The sequence below is a fragment of the Hemitrygon akajei genome, chromosome 5 (genome assembly GCF_048418815.1).
Source record: "Hemitrygon akajei chromosome 5, sHemAka1.3, whole genome shotgun sequence".
Taxonomy (NCBI): Eukaryota; Metazoa; Chordata; class Chondrichthyes; order Myliobatiformes; family Dasyatidae; genus Hemitrygon; species Hemitrygon akajei.
This window is the reverse complement of record NC_133128.1, coordinates 19,809,938-19,824,573: the sequence shown is the minus strand read 5'-3', so window position 1 is coordinate 19,824,573 and position 14,636 is coordinate 19,809,938. Positions and strand designations below refer to the sequence as shown.

At 37.5% G+C, this 14,636-nt stretch overlaps 1 protein-coding gene across 3 annotated transcripts in view; it reads right to left on the bottom strand.

Annotated features, from left to right (window-relative positions):
• LOC140727522 (bromodomain and WD repeat-containing protein 1-like) overlaps positions 1-14,636 on the bottom strand; it is a 150,396-nt gene that overhangs the window by 20,461 nt on the left and 115,299 nt on the right. For all 3 annotated transcript variants that reach the window (XM_073044923.1, XM_073044924.1, XM_073044925.1), the window contains 7 exons: positions 11,502-11,563; positions 7,284-7,439; positions 7,030-7,150; positions 5,659-5,784; positions 3,207-3,285; positions 3,026-3,067; positions 1,564-1,707 (listed from right to left, as the gene is read on the bottom strand). In XM_073044923.1, coding sequence (XP_072901024.1) covers positions 1,564-1,707; positions 3,026-3,067; positions 3,207-3,285; positions 5,659-5,784; positions 7,030-7,150; positions 7,284-7,439; positions 11,502-11,563 — 730 coding nt within the window. The remainder of the gene's footprint in view (positions 1-1,563; positions 1,708-3,025; positions 3,068-3,206; positions 3,286-5,658; positions 5,785-7,029; positions 7,151-7,283; positions 7,440-11,501; positions 11,564-14,636) is intronic.

Below are 14,636 nucleotides of genomic sequence, written 5' to 3'. Positions count from 1 at the left end.
TGGTTACAGAAATTTAAGAAAAGGCTCAGCATTAAATTTTTAAAGATTTGTACTGATAAAGCATCTGCTGGTCACAAAGCAACAGAGAAATACATTGATGAGCTTTCCAAGATCATCACTGATGAAAATCGAACACACTGAACAGCTCTATCAGTACGTGTATGATGAACAACTGTAAGACAAAGATTGCTTACCAGTAGAACATACATTCAGAGTCAGGAAGGATGGCAATGTCAAACAGTCACTGACTGTTCACCTGGGCAGCTGAGGTAGTGATAGCTATTAAAAATATTACATTCCTTCAGAGCACATATATAAGCTGTATATATAATGTAAATGGATTTTTTTGTTTAGAGTTGGGTGCTATCCCTAAAGTATGTCATTATAGAGATGCAAATATTCCAAAATCCAAAAAATCCGAAATCTGAAACAATTCCGGCCCCAAGTATTTAGGATAAGGAGTGCTCAATCTGTAATATATTCATTTTCAATGCAACTTTTTTTTTAAAAATGGAAAAATTTAAATAGCAAGGCAAAAAAAAGCATACTTCAGCCAGTACATTTTGGATGATTTACTTCTCTGATAACAAGAACAAAAGTTTCAACACATCTCAATTTCCAGTAAGTACAGTATTTTGTAACAAGTTTTTAAAAATGCTGAATTTGAAGGCTATTCTCCATCTGAAAAAGAATGGCTAAAGAAGATTTTTTTTCAAAAATCTTTCAAACCAGGCTGAATATTGTACAGTAAGTAAATATTTCTGAAATAGAAGTCACAGTATGTTTGTTTCGTTACTAATTCCAAAAGAAAGGAGCCTTTCATATGACTATTAGAAATGGGAAAGTGTGTTTCAATAGTAAGACCTTGGGGTAGAAGTAGATCCCTAAAAATTTGAACACAGGTAGACAGTGTAATGAGAAAGCCATAGTTGCTTTCATTGGTCAAGGCAGTGAGTTGGATGTTAGGCTATAGTAGCACAAAACGTTTTTAAGGCCACACTCAAGAATATTGTGCACAGTTCTGGTTATCTCACCATAGGAAGGACATGACTAGGCTACTTAGGATGCAAAAAAGATTCACAGGATGTTGTCTGGATTCAAGGGCTTGAGTAATTTCTAAGAGAGAATGGATGGATGGCCCAGTTTGTATTTCCTGGTGCAAAGGAGACTGACAGGTGACATGATAGAAACAGATAAAAATATGAGAGGCATACATAGGGCACACAGCCAGTGTCTTGTTTCCAATGGTGGGGTATTCTAAAACAAGGGGGCATAGGTGTGAATTGAGGAGGATAAAAGAGTAACATTGGGTAAATCTCTCACACAAAGAGCAGCTGGAATCTGGAATGAGCTGCCAGAGGTGGTGGTGGTGGAAACGCCATTTAAGAGATGTAAAACAAATCAAAATTACAAGTATATCTGGCATTTAGACTTTGGTTGCACCAAACATGCAGTGCTTTGATGGATTAATTTATACTTAAAAAGTTATTGAGACACTTATCAAGTTTACTCTAAAGATAAGAGCTTTCAATTAGCATGCATGGAAGAGCTGAATTAACCTACTGGATATTCAGCGAGGTCCACAGGCTGCCTGAATGGTTCAGAATCCTCACACTGAAATAGGATCTCCACCAGATTTCTGCACTGAAATTTCCATGCATTGGCATCACAAATCACACTGCTACCCAATTCAGGCCTCAGGTGATTCTGAAAGGAACAAAATAGATCTAAGCACTCAAAGCATCAAAAACAAAGGAACTTGTGCATGAGTAATAGGATATACCCAATACAACGGTGTTTACAATGATGTTAAAGAAGCCCTACAACTCTTTACCAGAATGATGAAGCCACAGCTTTCTCATGGAATATATTGCTCTAATTAACCATTTATTTAATTGCAAGCAAGACTATCAATGTTTGAAACAAAAATAAAAATATTTCCTTGAAATGAAAATGACATCAAAGAGATGTTAATTATGAAAATTTATATTATAAATTATATAAATTTATATTTTTTAAGATTTCATTAATTGTTGACATGGCTGGCCAGGGCAATATTTACTATTCATCCTTGAACTCGAGAATTTTTAGAACTTAATTAAAATTCAGTCAAACTGCTCTAAGACTGCTGATGTACATGAGCCATAAGACAGGATGCTAAATTTCTTTCCTTTAAGGAAACAGATGAAATTTTGTTTAAAGATAACCCAATAATTTGGCTATCGTTACTGATATTTCATTTTAATTTAATTTAAATTCTCTAGCTACTGTGATGGGATACAAGCTCTAAATCCAGATCAATGGTTCAGACCTCTAGGTACTAATTCAGTAACTTAACGAGAGTGCTATGGCCCCTTTGCCCCACTTATTTAGTTTAAAGTCTACATTCAGCAACATGGATAGCATAAAATGCCACCTGTGTTCTCCAGTTCCTTTCTCAGTACTCAAATATAAACTAGAACAGAGCTAACAGAGCTGCCAGAGCACAGTGAAAATGAAGAAATTCTGTATTCCATGGGAAGGGCACCTCAAAAGCTAAATTTTTTACTAGAGCATAGGAGAATGAGGGGTGATCTTGTAAAGGTGTATAACATCATGAGGGGCATAGACAGGATAAATGCGCTTAGCATTTGTCCCCATGGTTGGGGAATCAAGAACTAGAGGGTACAGGTTTAAGGTGCAAGAGGAGAGGTTTCACAGTAATTTGTGGTGCAACTTTTTTCACCCGGGGATGATCAGTATATGGAATAAGGTGTCAGTTGAAGCAGTAGAGGCAGGTACATTATAGTATTTAAAAAGTAATTAGGAAAGGTTGAGAGGGATATGGGCCAAATGTATGCAAATGGGATTAGTTTAGATGGAATCTCAGTTTACGTGGACTAGTTGAGCCCAAGGGGTCTGATTCCATGCAGCCCGACTGATATTTTTAAGGAATCCATTGTAGAGACATGCTTCTCCTAAACCTACCAGTTTGATTAATAATCATGCAATATTTAGTAGCAAAATCAGCATCTATATTACTCACTCTCCGAGTAGATGTCCCTGCAACACTGGTTGTAGCACCACCCTAAAATCAGATAACATTTGAGCTTCAGTAATTTCTTGACATGTTTCCTTTTAACTAATTAGTACATAATGTAAAATTTCATTTTAACAGTATTAACCACAATCAGTTAACTACGTTATGATTTAAAATCATTAAATACCTCGTTCTCTTCTTGGGAGTCCACTGAACAATTCTCCATTGTATTCCAAATCTCAAAAATATCATAACAGTCTCTTTTCCTGGAATAAAACATGTGGCAAGTAGAAAAGCTTGCATACAGTGAATGCAAAGTAAAAGTTATATTCTTTAAAAATAAATAATTAATATTCAATGCCGTAGGATCTTGCTGAACAATCGCTTTATTTTCTGAGGAATTGCAAGTAGAATTAAACATTGTGCAATCATCTGTAACTATCTCCATTACTGTTCTGAGCTTGGAATGATTTAGATCAAATTACAATAATCACCTTCCTTCGACACATTTACAGTCTTACCTGGGCATTAATGCCACAATAAGTCAATTGCTTCCTTGACTGTCCACATTATCCTATTGGCTGAATGATCTCTACAACACATTCTCATGGTAAAGATGGCTAGCCCTAAGTCACTCACAGATGTTTCCTTTGTCCCGTCCATTAATTTCCCATCTTTGCTGCAACTTTAAACCCAGTTAAATGGAGATCCTAAAATGCTAACTTGTATTTGAACTTGGAATTCAGCCTGGTTCAGGAGCACACGTTGTCAGTTCTATCTCTAAGATACTGCTTGTTCCTGTGGATCACTGCATGCAGCACCTAATTATTGCTTGATATCCTCCATTTTCCATCTGATGGATTTGTCCAGTCAAATGGATAAGAATTGCAATTCAAGAGTCTACCATGCTGTCTGTAAAAAAAAAACACAGATCTGTGGGCATGATTTTGTTTCACTGGGTATGGAACACTCTCCCAGCTTATATGCCAGTCCACATGACTAAACGGATTTTGAGATCAACTGGGGTCAGGAGCAACTTTATCTTAAATTGGTGTCTATGCTGATGCATGAAGGTCCACCTGGTTTATCTGATTTACCACAGAAGTTAGCTAAGAGCAACCAAATAGTCCCTCTTTTGAGAGATAGCCCTTTGAATACTATTACAAGATAATTGATCAGCCCATACAAGATCGATATATTTTCTCTCCTTAAGGATATTAGGGAATCAGATGGAATTGTGTTATAGTATGGTAGTTTTGTGATCATCAATAACAAGATGATTCTTTTTAAATTCTAGATAATTAACTGAATTTAAATTGCATATGATGGAAATTAAACTTTCCACTTTGCCTTCGAGTTCTTCAGCTTAAACCCAGCACCCCTTCCCCCAACAACAACTCAATTTTTCTTCCAGTCTTTAGATTAACGCTCTTAATTTGGCTTGGTGTTGACTGCTGAAGGAATAAAGAACTTTGGGACATTTTACTACATTAAAGAATCCAGAGAAATACAAATTCCGGTTACTTTAATACCATTTCTCCACTTGCCCCTTACATTAATCTAAACAAAAGTCAAAACTCCTGCAATAGTAGTTCAAGTGTTCTGCACAAGTCCTGTTACAACAAAAAGAGTAATTAATCCTTCGTCTAACAACCATGCATGTGACATTGCTGTCTATTTCACAATTACAGCAAAGCAATATATTAAGTGCTTTAACTAACATCCTCAAAAATGTCACTCCAATTTAGTTTTGAGAAGAATTGGAAGGGTAATGATTACACAAATCACATAGAAACTGCCTGAACTCTTCCACTCTTGTAAACTCGTGGATGATGTGCCAAGATTTAACATTCCTTGGTCTCCATTGATGATGGTGTCATTCAGTTTACAGACAGACAGACATACTTTATTGATCCCTAGGGAAATTGGGTTTCATTACAGCCGCACCAACCAAGAATAGTGAAGAAATATAGCAATACAAAACCATAAATAATTAAATAATAATAAGTTAATCACGCCAAGTGGAAATAAATCCAGGACCAGCCTATTGGCTCAGGGTGTCTGACACTCCAAGGGAGGAGTTGTAAAGTTTGATGGCCACAGGTAGGAATGACTTCCTATGACACTCAGTGTTACATCTCGGTGGAATGAGTCCCTGGCTGAATGTACTCCTGTGCCTAACCAGTACATTATGGGGTGGATGGGACAAGGAGAGTTTTAACCATCTATATGCATTCTTAGGAAGAGTGATCAATTATCAGTGATCATCATCTATCCAAATGTGTATTTTAGAAAAACCTATAATTTAAAAATGATAACACTGATTAACCCATACAACGTTACAATGACTCCTCCCATACTGTAAAAGAACTCCTTTTTATCAAGTGGATGATGCAAGTAACCTGCTCTGAACTGAGCAACTTAATTGTTCTTTTCAGAGGCCATTACTAGGCAACTTCTGTGCAGACAGAAGAGAAATAGATATCACAACATTAGAACAGCTCCTTCCCTGAGAGAATACAAGTGCATTGGTTTTACTTTAATTATTGACTGTATAATTTGCAAATTCTTGAATTACAATTTCAAAGTATAATTTGAATCTTTGAGTGATGTTTATGGAAAAAAAGTGGTTTACTCACTCAATGAACTTAAGAAGCAGATCAGTGATTCTTCTGGCTGATTTAACAATAGGGCTGTCTGGTTCATTGAAAGTTTGCGCATTGTGTTCTAAATACCTCACTTCCCACACAAGTGCAGTGATCCTCCTGCAAATTATATCACAAGCCATAAATAATAACTCTTCTTCAACATAATGACTTTGCAAGATGCAGAACATTATAAAAACGTTGGGTACTAAGGTTTCTCTTCAACAGTCAAGTACCAATATAGAAGCACTGTTATAACTAAATGAAATATTTCCATTTAAAATTAAACATTGATTTTAAGCAGATAGAAATCATTGCCATTATTTTATTATTTAAAATCAGAGTTTTTAAAAAAGTTGTGTAAAACATTTAACTAAGCTTCCACACTCCCTTTATGTGTATGGCAAATGGAATTGCAGTGCATATTGAAGGAGTTCATAGCTGAATATTTATTGTCTCTAGTTCTAAATAGTGGTGATACAAATGCAACAAAAAGAGAAAACCAACTTCCAGAATCCCCCTAATTAAAAGCCACTTTATATAAAGTTTACTTCAAAACTTCAGCAAGATTATGCAAATATAAATGGGTGGTATTTTTCCCTTCCTCCACATACACAGACAATCTGGTCACTTTTATTTCTAGTCAAGGCTGGGATTCTAATTCAGTTTTTCCAGTCTATTGTGTAGATGCTGGACTACCAAGTTTATATACACCCCATCAATCTGTGTTCTTGACAGCAATTTTGTTCACATTTCTCTTCATTCCTCATTCCACATAACATTCCATTAAAACAATTATATTTTTATATCTTTCACCTTTACTTTATTCATAAAAGATCAAGTAATAGCACATGATGACAATTAATTAGATAACAGTTAACTTGATCTGTCTAGGAGGAACAGCAAGCTTGGAAGCAAGCTGTGATAGATTTATTATGAGAGTTATTGACGTTGTTGCTGAAGACCTAAACATCACCTAAACATCCAAAAGAAAAATATGCTGTTATTCATGGGTTTCACAACATTAAATGTATCATTAGGTTTAATATCTCATTAATCATTTCACTTCAGAATGTTGCATTAAAAGATTATGGCAACTGCTAAGAACATGTTTTATTTTTAAATCTGAATGCAAGAAATAATGTCAAAATACATCATTTAAAGATACCTAAAAATGGAACATAATTTCACTTGTAGATGCTCATTTTGAAAATCCATCCATTAAATAAACTTTAAATATATCAAGTTAACAAAGCTATAGCACTAATTTTGAGCTCTAATTTTTAAAAGTTAAAATAATATTACACTGATATATTCTCATATTCATATAATCTCACATTTCTTTTTAGGGAAAAAATCATATACCTGTAAAACCGATTGACCAATCTCTTTCTGATAGTGCTGAGGTCAGTGAGGTAAGAAACCACCACACAGTATGTAGGATATGCACGAAGATCCACAGGTGCATTAAAGGGAGCTGCTATTTCTGTTAAATAAAATGTCTCAATTATATGTAGAAGTGGATACTTAGACAATATCACATTATCAATTGATGCTGTGATAATTAAGCACTGACAATTAAGCTGTAGCCCCAAAAAAAAATGCATTTTTAAACCTACCAAGTGTCAGAACATCATCAATGCCCTTGATAATGCGTTCACATTCTTCATCTCTTGATCTGTCACCCCATTCTCCATCTTGAGGTTTGTACAGCAGAGCTTCTAGCTCTTCCACAGTCACAGAAACACCAGCACTTGGATCATCAGGATACTGGGCTAAAATGAACAGGGACATAAAAAGGTCACAAATAACTATAGCAAAAATCTGCAGATGCCACAAATCCAAACAGAATGTGAAAATGCTGGAAACACTCACAAAGTCAAGCAGCAGCAGATGGAAATAGACAGTGTCAAGGATGTAACATTGAGACTTTATAAAACATTGGTGAAGCCTCACTCAAGAGTTTTCTGAGCTGTTTTGGCCTCCTTTTCTTAGAAAGGATGTGCTGAACATAACATAAGAACATAAGAGATAGGAGCAGGAGTAGGCCAATCGGCCCCTCAAGCCTGCTCCGCCATTCAACAAGATCATGGCTGATCCAATGAAACTGGAGAGGGTTTAAAGGAGGCTCACAAAAATGATTGCAGGATTGAAGGGCTTGTCATATGAAGACATTTGATGGTTCTGTGCCTGTATTCACTACAATTCAGAAAAAGGGGTGACCTCATTGAAACCTATCAAATGGTGAAAGGCCTAAATAGGGTGGATGGGGAGAGGATGTTTCCTATGGTGGGAGAGTCTAAGACCAGATCACACAGCCTCAAAATAGAGTGTTTCCTTTTGGAACAGTTGAGGAGGAATTTCTTTAGCCAAAGAGTGGCAAATCTGTGGAATTCTTTGCCACAGACAGTGGTAGAGGCCAAGTGTTTATGTAGATTTAAGGCACAGGTTGACAGATTCTTGATTGGTCAAAGCATGAAGGGATACAGGGAGAAGGCAGGAGATTGAGGCCGAGAGGAAAATATGAATCACCCGTGATGAAATGGCGGAGCAGATTTGATGGGTCAAATGACCTAATTCTGTTCCTATATCATGGTTTCAATGACCCACCATCAAAACTCAAAGAAACAGAGTTGCAGAGATGTGAAGAATGAAAGAGGGGATGCTTATAATATAGATCACAAAATTGTCAAGATAACAATTAGTTTAAGACTCAGCAGCTGGATACAAGAGAAAAAATACACAAATTGAAACATATAGCCACATTTAAAAGTCATCTATTCCCCTTCATACAGCACTCTACTACATATTTGCGGAAGATGCAACACCTGACTTCCCGGTGGCTAAATATTTTAATTCCGATTCCCACTCCAGTTCTGATGTGTCAACCCATGGCTTCCTCTTGTGCCAAGATGAGGCCACCATCAGGATACAGGAGCTACACCTTATATTCCATCTGGGTACCATCCAACTTGATGGCATGAATATCAATTTCTCCTTCTTGTTAACAAATACAATCCCCTCACAAACACCATTCCCCATTCTGAAATTTCATTTCTTCTCACCTGCCTATTTCTTCGGTGTCCATTCCTCCACCCCTTTCTCCTATGGTCCATTCTCCTCTCCTATCAGATTCTTTCTTCTCTAGCCATTGACCTTTCCCACCCACCTGACTTCACCAGCACCTTCCAGCTAGCCTTTTTCCCTCTCCCCACCTTTTTTATTCTGGCATCTACCCACTTTCCTGTCAGTCTTGAAGAAGGGTCTTGGCCCAAAACAGGGACTGTTTATTCTTTTCCATAGATGCTGTCTGACCTGCTGAGTTCCTCAAGTGTTTTGTGTGTTGCTGCTTCGGATTTTCAGCAACTGCAGGCTTTCTCATGTTTGTCACTGATCTACTGTTTAATTTCTTTCCACAATTCAGGAATTTTTAATCAATCCTTCCAGGTGAAGCAGGAATTGAATTGCACTTCTTCCAATTTAGTGCATTGTATTTAGTGCTTACGATGGAGGTCTCCTCGAGAAACCAATGACAGATTGAGGGCAGAACACCTCTGTTCATTTCACCAGGATGGCCCTTAAGCTTTCAGTCACATGTCATTTTTATTCATTTTCTGTGTCCCAATACCACTCTGATATCTACAACCTCCACCATTATTCCAACAATGCCCGACATACATTTGTGACCAATATACATCATCCTCCATTTAGATAGATAGATAGATAGATAGATAGATACTTTATTCATCCCCATGGGGAAATTCAACTTTTTTTCCAATGTCCCATACACTTGTTGTAGCAAAACTAATTACATACAATACTTAACTCAGTAAAAAATATGATATGCATCTAAATCACTATCTCAAAAAGCATTAATAATAGCTTTTAAAAAGTTCTTAAGTCCTGGCGGTAGAATTGTAAAGCCTAATGGCATTGGGGAGTATTGACCTCTTCATCCTGTCTGAGGAGCATTGTATCGATAGTAACCTGTCGCTGAAACTGCTTCTCTGTCTCTGGATGGTGCTATGTAGAGGATGTTCAGAGTTATCCATAATTGACCGTAGCCTACTCAGTGCCCTTCGCTCAGCTACCAATGTTAAACTCTCCAGTACTTTGCCCACAACAGAGCCCGCCTTCCTTACCAGCTTATTAAGACGTGAGGCGTCCCTCTTCTTAATGCTTCCTCCCCAACACGCCACCACAAAGAAGAGGGCGCTCTCCACAACTGACCTATAGAACATCTTCAGCATCTCACTACAGACATTGAATGACGCCAACCTTCTTAGGAAGTACAGTCGACTCTGTGCCTTCCTGCGCAAGGCATCTGTGTTGGCAGTCCAGTCTAGCTTCTCGTCTAACTGTACTCCCAGATACTTGTAGGTCTTAACCTGCTCCACACATTCTCCATTAATGATCACTGGCTCCATATGAGGCCTAGAGCTCCTAAAGTCCACCACCATTTGGCATATTAATTCCCTTGAAGCATATTACTGAACTATTTCAGGTAGTCTCTCCTCTCATCAGATCCCTGAATATTTCTGTCCTCAACAATGTTGTTTTACTTGCTTAATACCTCCAGCATTTTCTGTTTTTGACTAAATATAACTACTTGTGCCATGGAATGTTAAGAACATTCAACTGATATGTAGGACAGTTATCACACAGATAGATATGGTAATGGTCGCAAATTAAAATTACAGTTTACCTCACCTCTCACCAAAATTGATGCACACAAGGCAGATTGCCTCTCCATAATCCAAATATTCATATAAATTTCATCCCTTCTGAAATATTTTATATTGAACTGCTTATATGCTATTATCAGACAGCAGAAATAACATGCCATAGTCATGGTTAGATACTTGAGATTAAATTACCAAATAATGTTAGATCATGTAAAAAAAAATCCACATTTCAAGAGTAAATGAAATTGAAAAAAAATCCTTTTCTGGAAATCTGAAAAATAAAACAGAAAATGCTGGAAACACTCAGCAGATCACTTGTACAAAGAGTAATATTAACTCTTTCAGCTCTAGGATATTTAATCAGAACTGGAGTTGAGTAAGATCCCCTGGACACAAAATGTTAACAGTTTCTCTTTTCACAGATGCTGCCCGACCTGCGTATTTTCTGCATTTTCTGGTTTGATTATTACACAATTCAAGCCATTTTTAAAACAATAATGAACATTGAGTGCAGAGGAGATTTACAAGGATGTTGCCTGGATTGGGGAGCATGTCTTATGAGAATAGGTTGAGTGAACTTGGCCTTTTCTTCTTGGAACGACAGAGAATGAGAGGTGACCTGATAGAGGTGTATAAGATGATGAGAGGCATTGATCGTGTGGATAGTCAGAGGCTTTTTCCCCAGGGCTGAAATGGTTGCCACAGGAGGACACAGGTTTAAGGTACTGGGAAGTAGGTGCAGAGGAGAGGTCAGGGGTAAATTTTTTTTTACTCAGAGAGTGGTGAGTGCGTGGAATGGGCTGCCGGCAACGGTGGTGGAGGCGGATATGATAGGGTCTTTTAAGAGACTTTTGGATAGGTACATGGAGCTTAGAAAAATAGAGGGCTATAGGTAAGCCTAGCAATTTCTGAGGTAGGGACATGTTTGGCACAACTTTGTGGGCCAAAGGGCCTGTATTGTGCTGTATCTTTTCCATGTTTCTATCTCTTATTTCATGTATTATAGGCAATTTTGTTAGCCAAATGTTAAGGTCATTTTTCTTTCAGAGTCTATTAACATAATTCCTGTAAAATATCACTTGAAATTGATTAACATACATCTACAATGGAAAGCTTAACTAACAACTTTAGCATATGATTCTAGATAATTACCATTTTCAGAAATGGGTTCCATATCCCAAGGACTGAGCCTCTCAATTTCGTTATTCTCCCAGCTTTAGAGACAAAATGGAAAAGCAAGTTATTGATCACAAATCTTGATAAATGCTGATCTCTTTCAAAGCTTTCATATGTTCCTTTTTAAAATGCAAGGTATAGTCACGAGTTCCCACACCAAATCATGAACATATTTCTCAAAGTGATAATTAAATTCTATATTGCCTGAAGTTTCACTTTCAGAATGAAAGAATACTGTTGTTTACCAGTTCTCTAAGTATCCTTACTTATCCCTCAAAATAAATTGATTTACTGATTATTTCACTGTGCGATCACAATGTATAAATTGATAGTGCCTAAGGCAAAACAAAAAACACAGTAAATTAAAAACTAAAAAAACCTAAAGAGTGAAAATCTGAAACAGAAATAGAAAATTCCAGAAACATTCAGTAGGTTTGGCAGCATCTGTGGAAAGAGAAACCAAGTGAAAATTTAATTTCAAAGACCTATGTTCAAAACTAGGAAAGTGAGAACATGGCGTTAAACTGCTGAGAAAAATAAAGGACAAATAAAATGCCCATGTTAGGATGAGGGTGGGATTGCTATAGGATATGTAGTAGAGATTATCCAGTTAGAAAGAAAACGAACAAAGGTTACAAGATGGATGACGTACCACATTAATGACCTGTTCTGATACAGACAAATAAAGCAAATTATCCACAGTTGTAGGGCAACAAAATGACCTGATGGAAGATGATGTGCTGTTTCATAGCTTTTGTTTAATTTCTCTAACTGCCCCCATTAAACTGTCAACTGAGTGACCTCTACAATGCATCACCAAGGTAACGCTGGGTGGCCCTTACACATTCTTTAGTCTCTGCCCAAAACAGTTAGTTTCCATCCACAGATGCTGTTTCTTCAGTCCTGTCCATCTCTTTCCCACCTTCTCCACATCTTGAAACCATCTAGTTTTCTCCATTTCCTAGTTAAATGGAGATCCTGAAATACTGTTTCTCTTTCAACAGTTGCAACATTTTCTGATAGAATGCAACTATATTGATTATAAAACATTTTAATAGTAAACGGAAGGTTCCTTAAACTATGACAGAATAGTAGTATACAAAAGACAATATCTGTAAAATGACAGAAAATAAATTATTCATCCTTCTTGGAGAGCAATGAGATAAAGGAAGATGGTAATTTATCATTTTTTGCAGAGTAGCTAAAAACCAAAGATGCTGATATCCTCTTAAATTACTTGGATGGGGAGAGCTAGGAAAAGGAAACTAAAATCAGGTTAAACAACACAAATAAAAATCTAGGGGAACTCAGCAGGTCAAACAGCATCTATGGATGAAAACTAACAGTAAGTAAGCATTTTGGACCAAAATATTTCATCAGAAATGGGAATGAAGAGGGCCTGAATAAAAAGGTGGGGGGGGGGGGGGAAGGAGAAACTCAAGCTAGCAAATAAGAGGCAAGTCCATGTGAAAGGGGGAAGGTAGATGGGTGGGGGAAGGGGATTAGAAGGAATGGTACGAGAACCTGGGAGATGATGAGTAGAAGAGGCAAAGGGCTAAAGAAGACTGAATCTGAAAGGAGATTACAATAGACTATGGAATAAAGGGAAAGATGTGGGGAACAAAAGGCTGGTAGTGAGGCAGGGTAGGGGCCACAGAATGAGGAAAAATAAAGGCAAGTAGTTACTGGAAGTTAGAGAAATCAATGTTGATGCCATCAGGTTGGAGATTATCAAGGTAAGAGCAAAGAAAAACATGGGAACTCTACACCAGTAAATGTAACATCCATGGTAGATAAATTACTGGAGAGGATTCTAAAGGATAAGATCCATGTATATCTAGAAAGGCAAGGGTTGATTATTGGGAGTCAGTATGGCTTTTGTGCATGGGAGATCATGTTTGACTGAGCTTGTGATGAGGAGACCAAGACAGTTGATGAGGACAGGGCGGTAGATGTGGTTTATATGGACTTCAGAAAAGCTTTTGATAAGGTTCCACATGTTAGGCTGCTCTGTAAGGTTAGATTGTATGATATCCAGAGAGCTGGCTGGCTGGATACACAAATGGCTTGAAAGTAGAAAATAGAGTGATAGTGGAAGGTTGTTTCTCAGTCTGGAGCTTGAGACTAGTAGTGTGCCTCAGGGGTTGGTGCTGGTTCCATATTTATTTGTCATCTTGATCAAGAATTTGGATAAGAATTACAGGACATGGTGATTAACTTTGCAAGTAACACGAAGATAGTATAGTTGACCGTGCAGGTTATCAAAATTTACAGAGGGATTTCAATCAACTGAGGAAGTGGGCAATGGCAAATGGAGTTTAATTTGGATAGATGCAAGGCATTGCATTTTGTAAATCGAATCCAGGTAAAACTTTCATAGTGAACAGCAGGGTCCTGGGAATACTGTAGAACAGAAGGGCTTTGGAGTACTTGGTTCACAAAGGTGAAATCACAGGTAGACAGGGTGGTGAGGCCAGTTTTTGGTATACTGGCCTCTATGAGTCAGGGCACTGAATGTAAACAATGGGAGGTAATGGTGCAGATGTATAGGATGCTTGTGATAGTGTTTAGTGCTGGTCATCCTGCTTTAAGAAAAAAGTTAATAAATGGGAAAGAGTACAGAAAAGATTCAAGGATGCTGTTCAGGACTTGAGGGACTAAATTATAGAGATACAGGGCGGACTAGGATTTTATTCCTTGGAGCAGACGAGCTGAGAGATGATAGAAATGAATAAAATCATACGTGGCATAGATAGGTTGAATCCTGCTCTCAGTCGTTTGTCCCTCCCCCCAGAGGCAAGAAGGCATAATGTGAAAAGGGAAAAGCTGAAGAAGAACTTGGGAGCAACATTTTTCTTTAAGATAGATGAGTATCTATGTGGGACAAGCTTGAGAGAGTAAACGTTCGGCACAGACCAGAAGGGCCCAGATGGCCTGTTTCCGTGCTGTAATTGTTATATGTTGTATGGTTATAAGTTGCTAGAGGAAGTGATTAAGGCAGTTACAATAACACCCTTTAAAAAAAATGGACAGGTACATTGATTGGAAAGGTTTAGAAGGCTATGATTTGTGGGGGAAGCTGTTTCCCATCCTAACAGTTCTTGTCCTAAC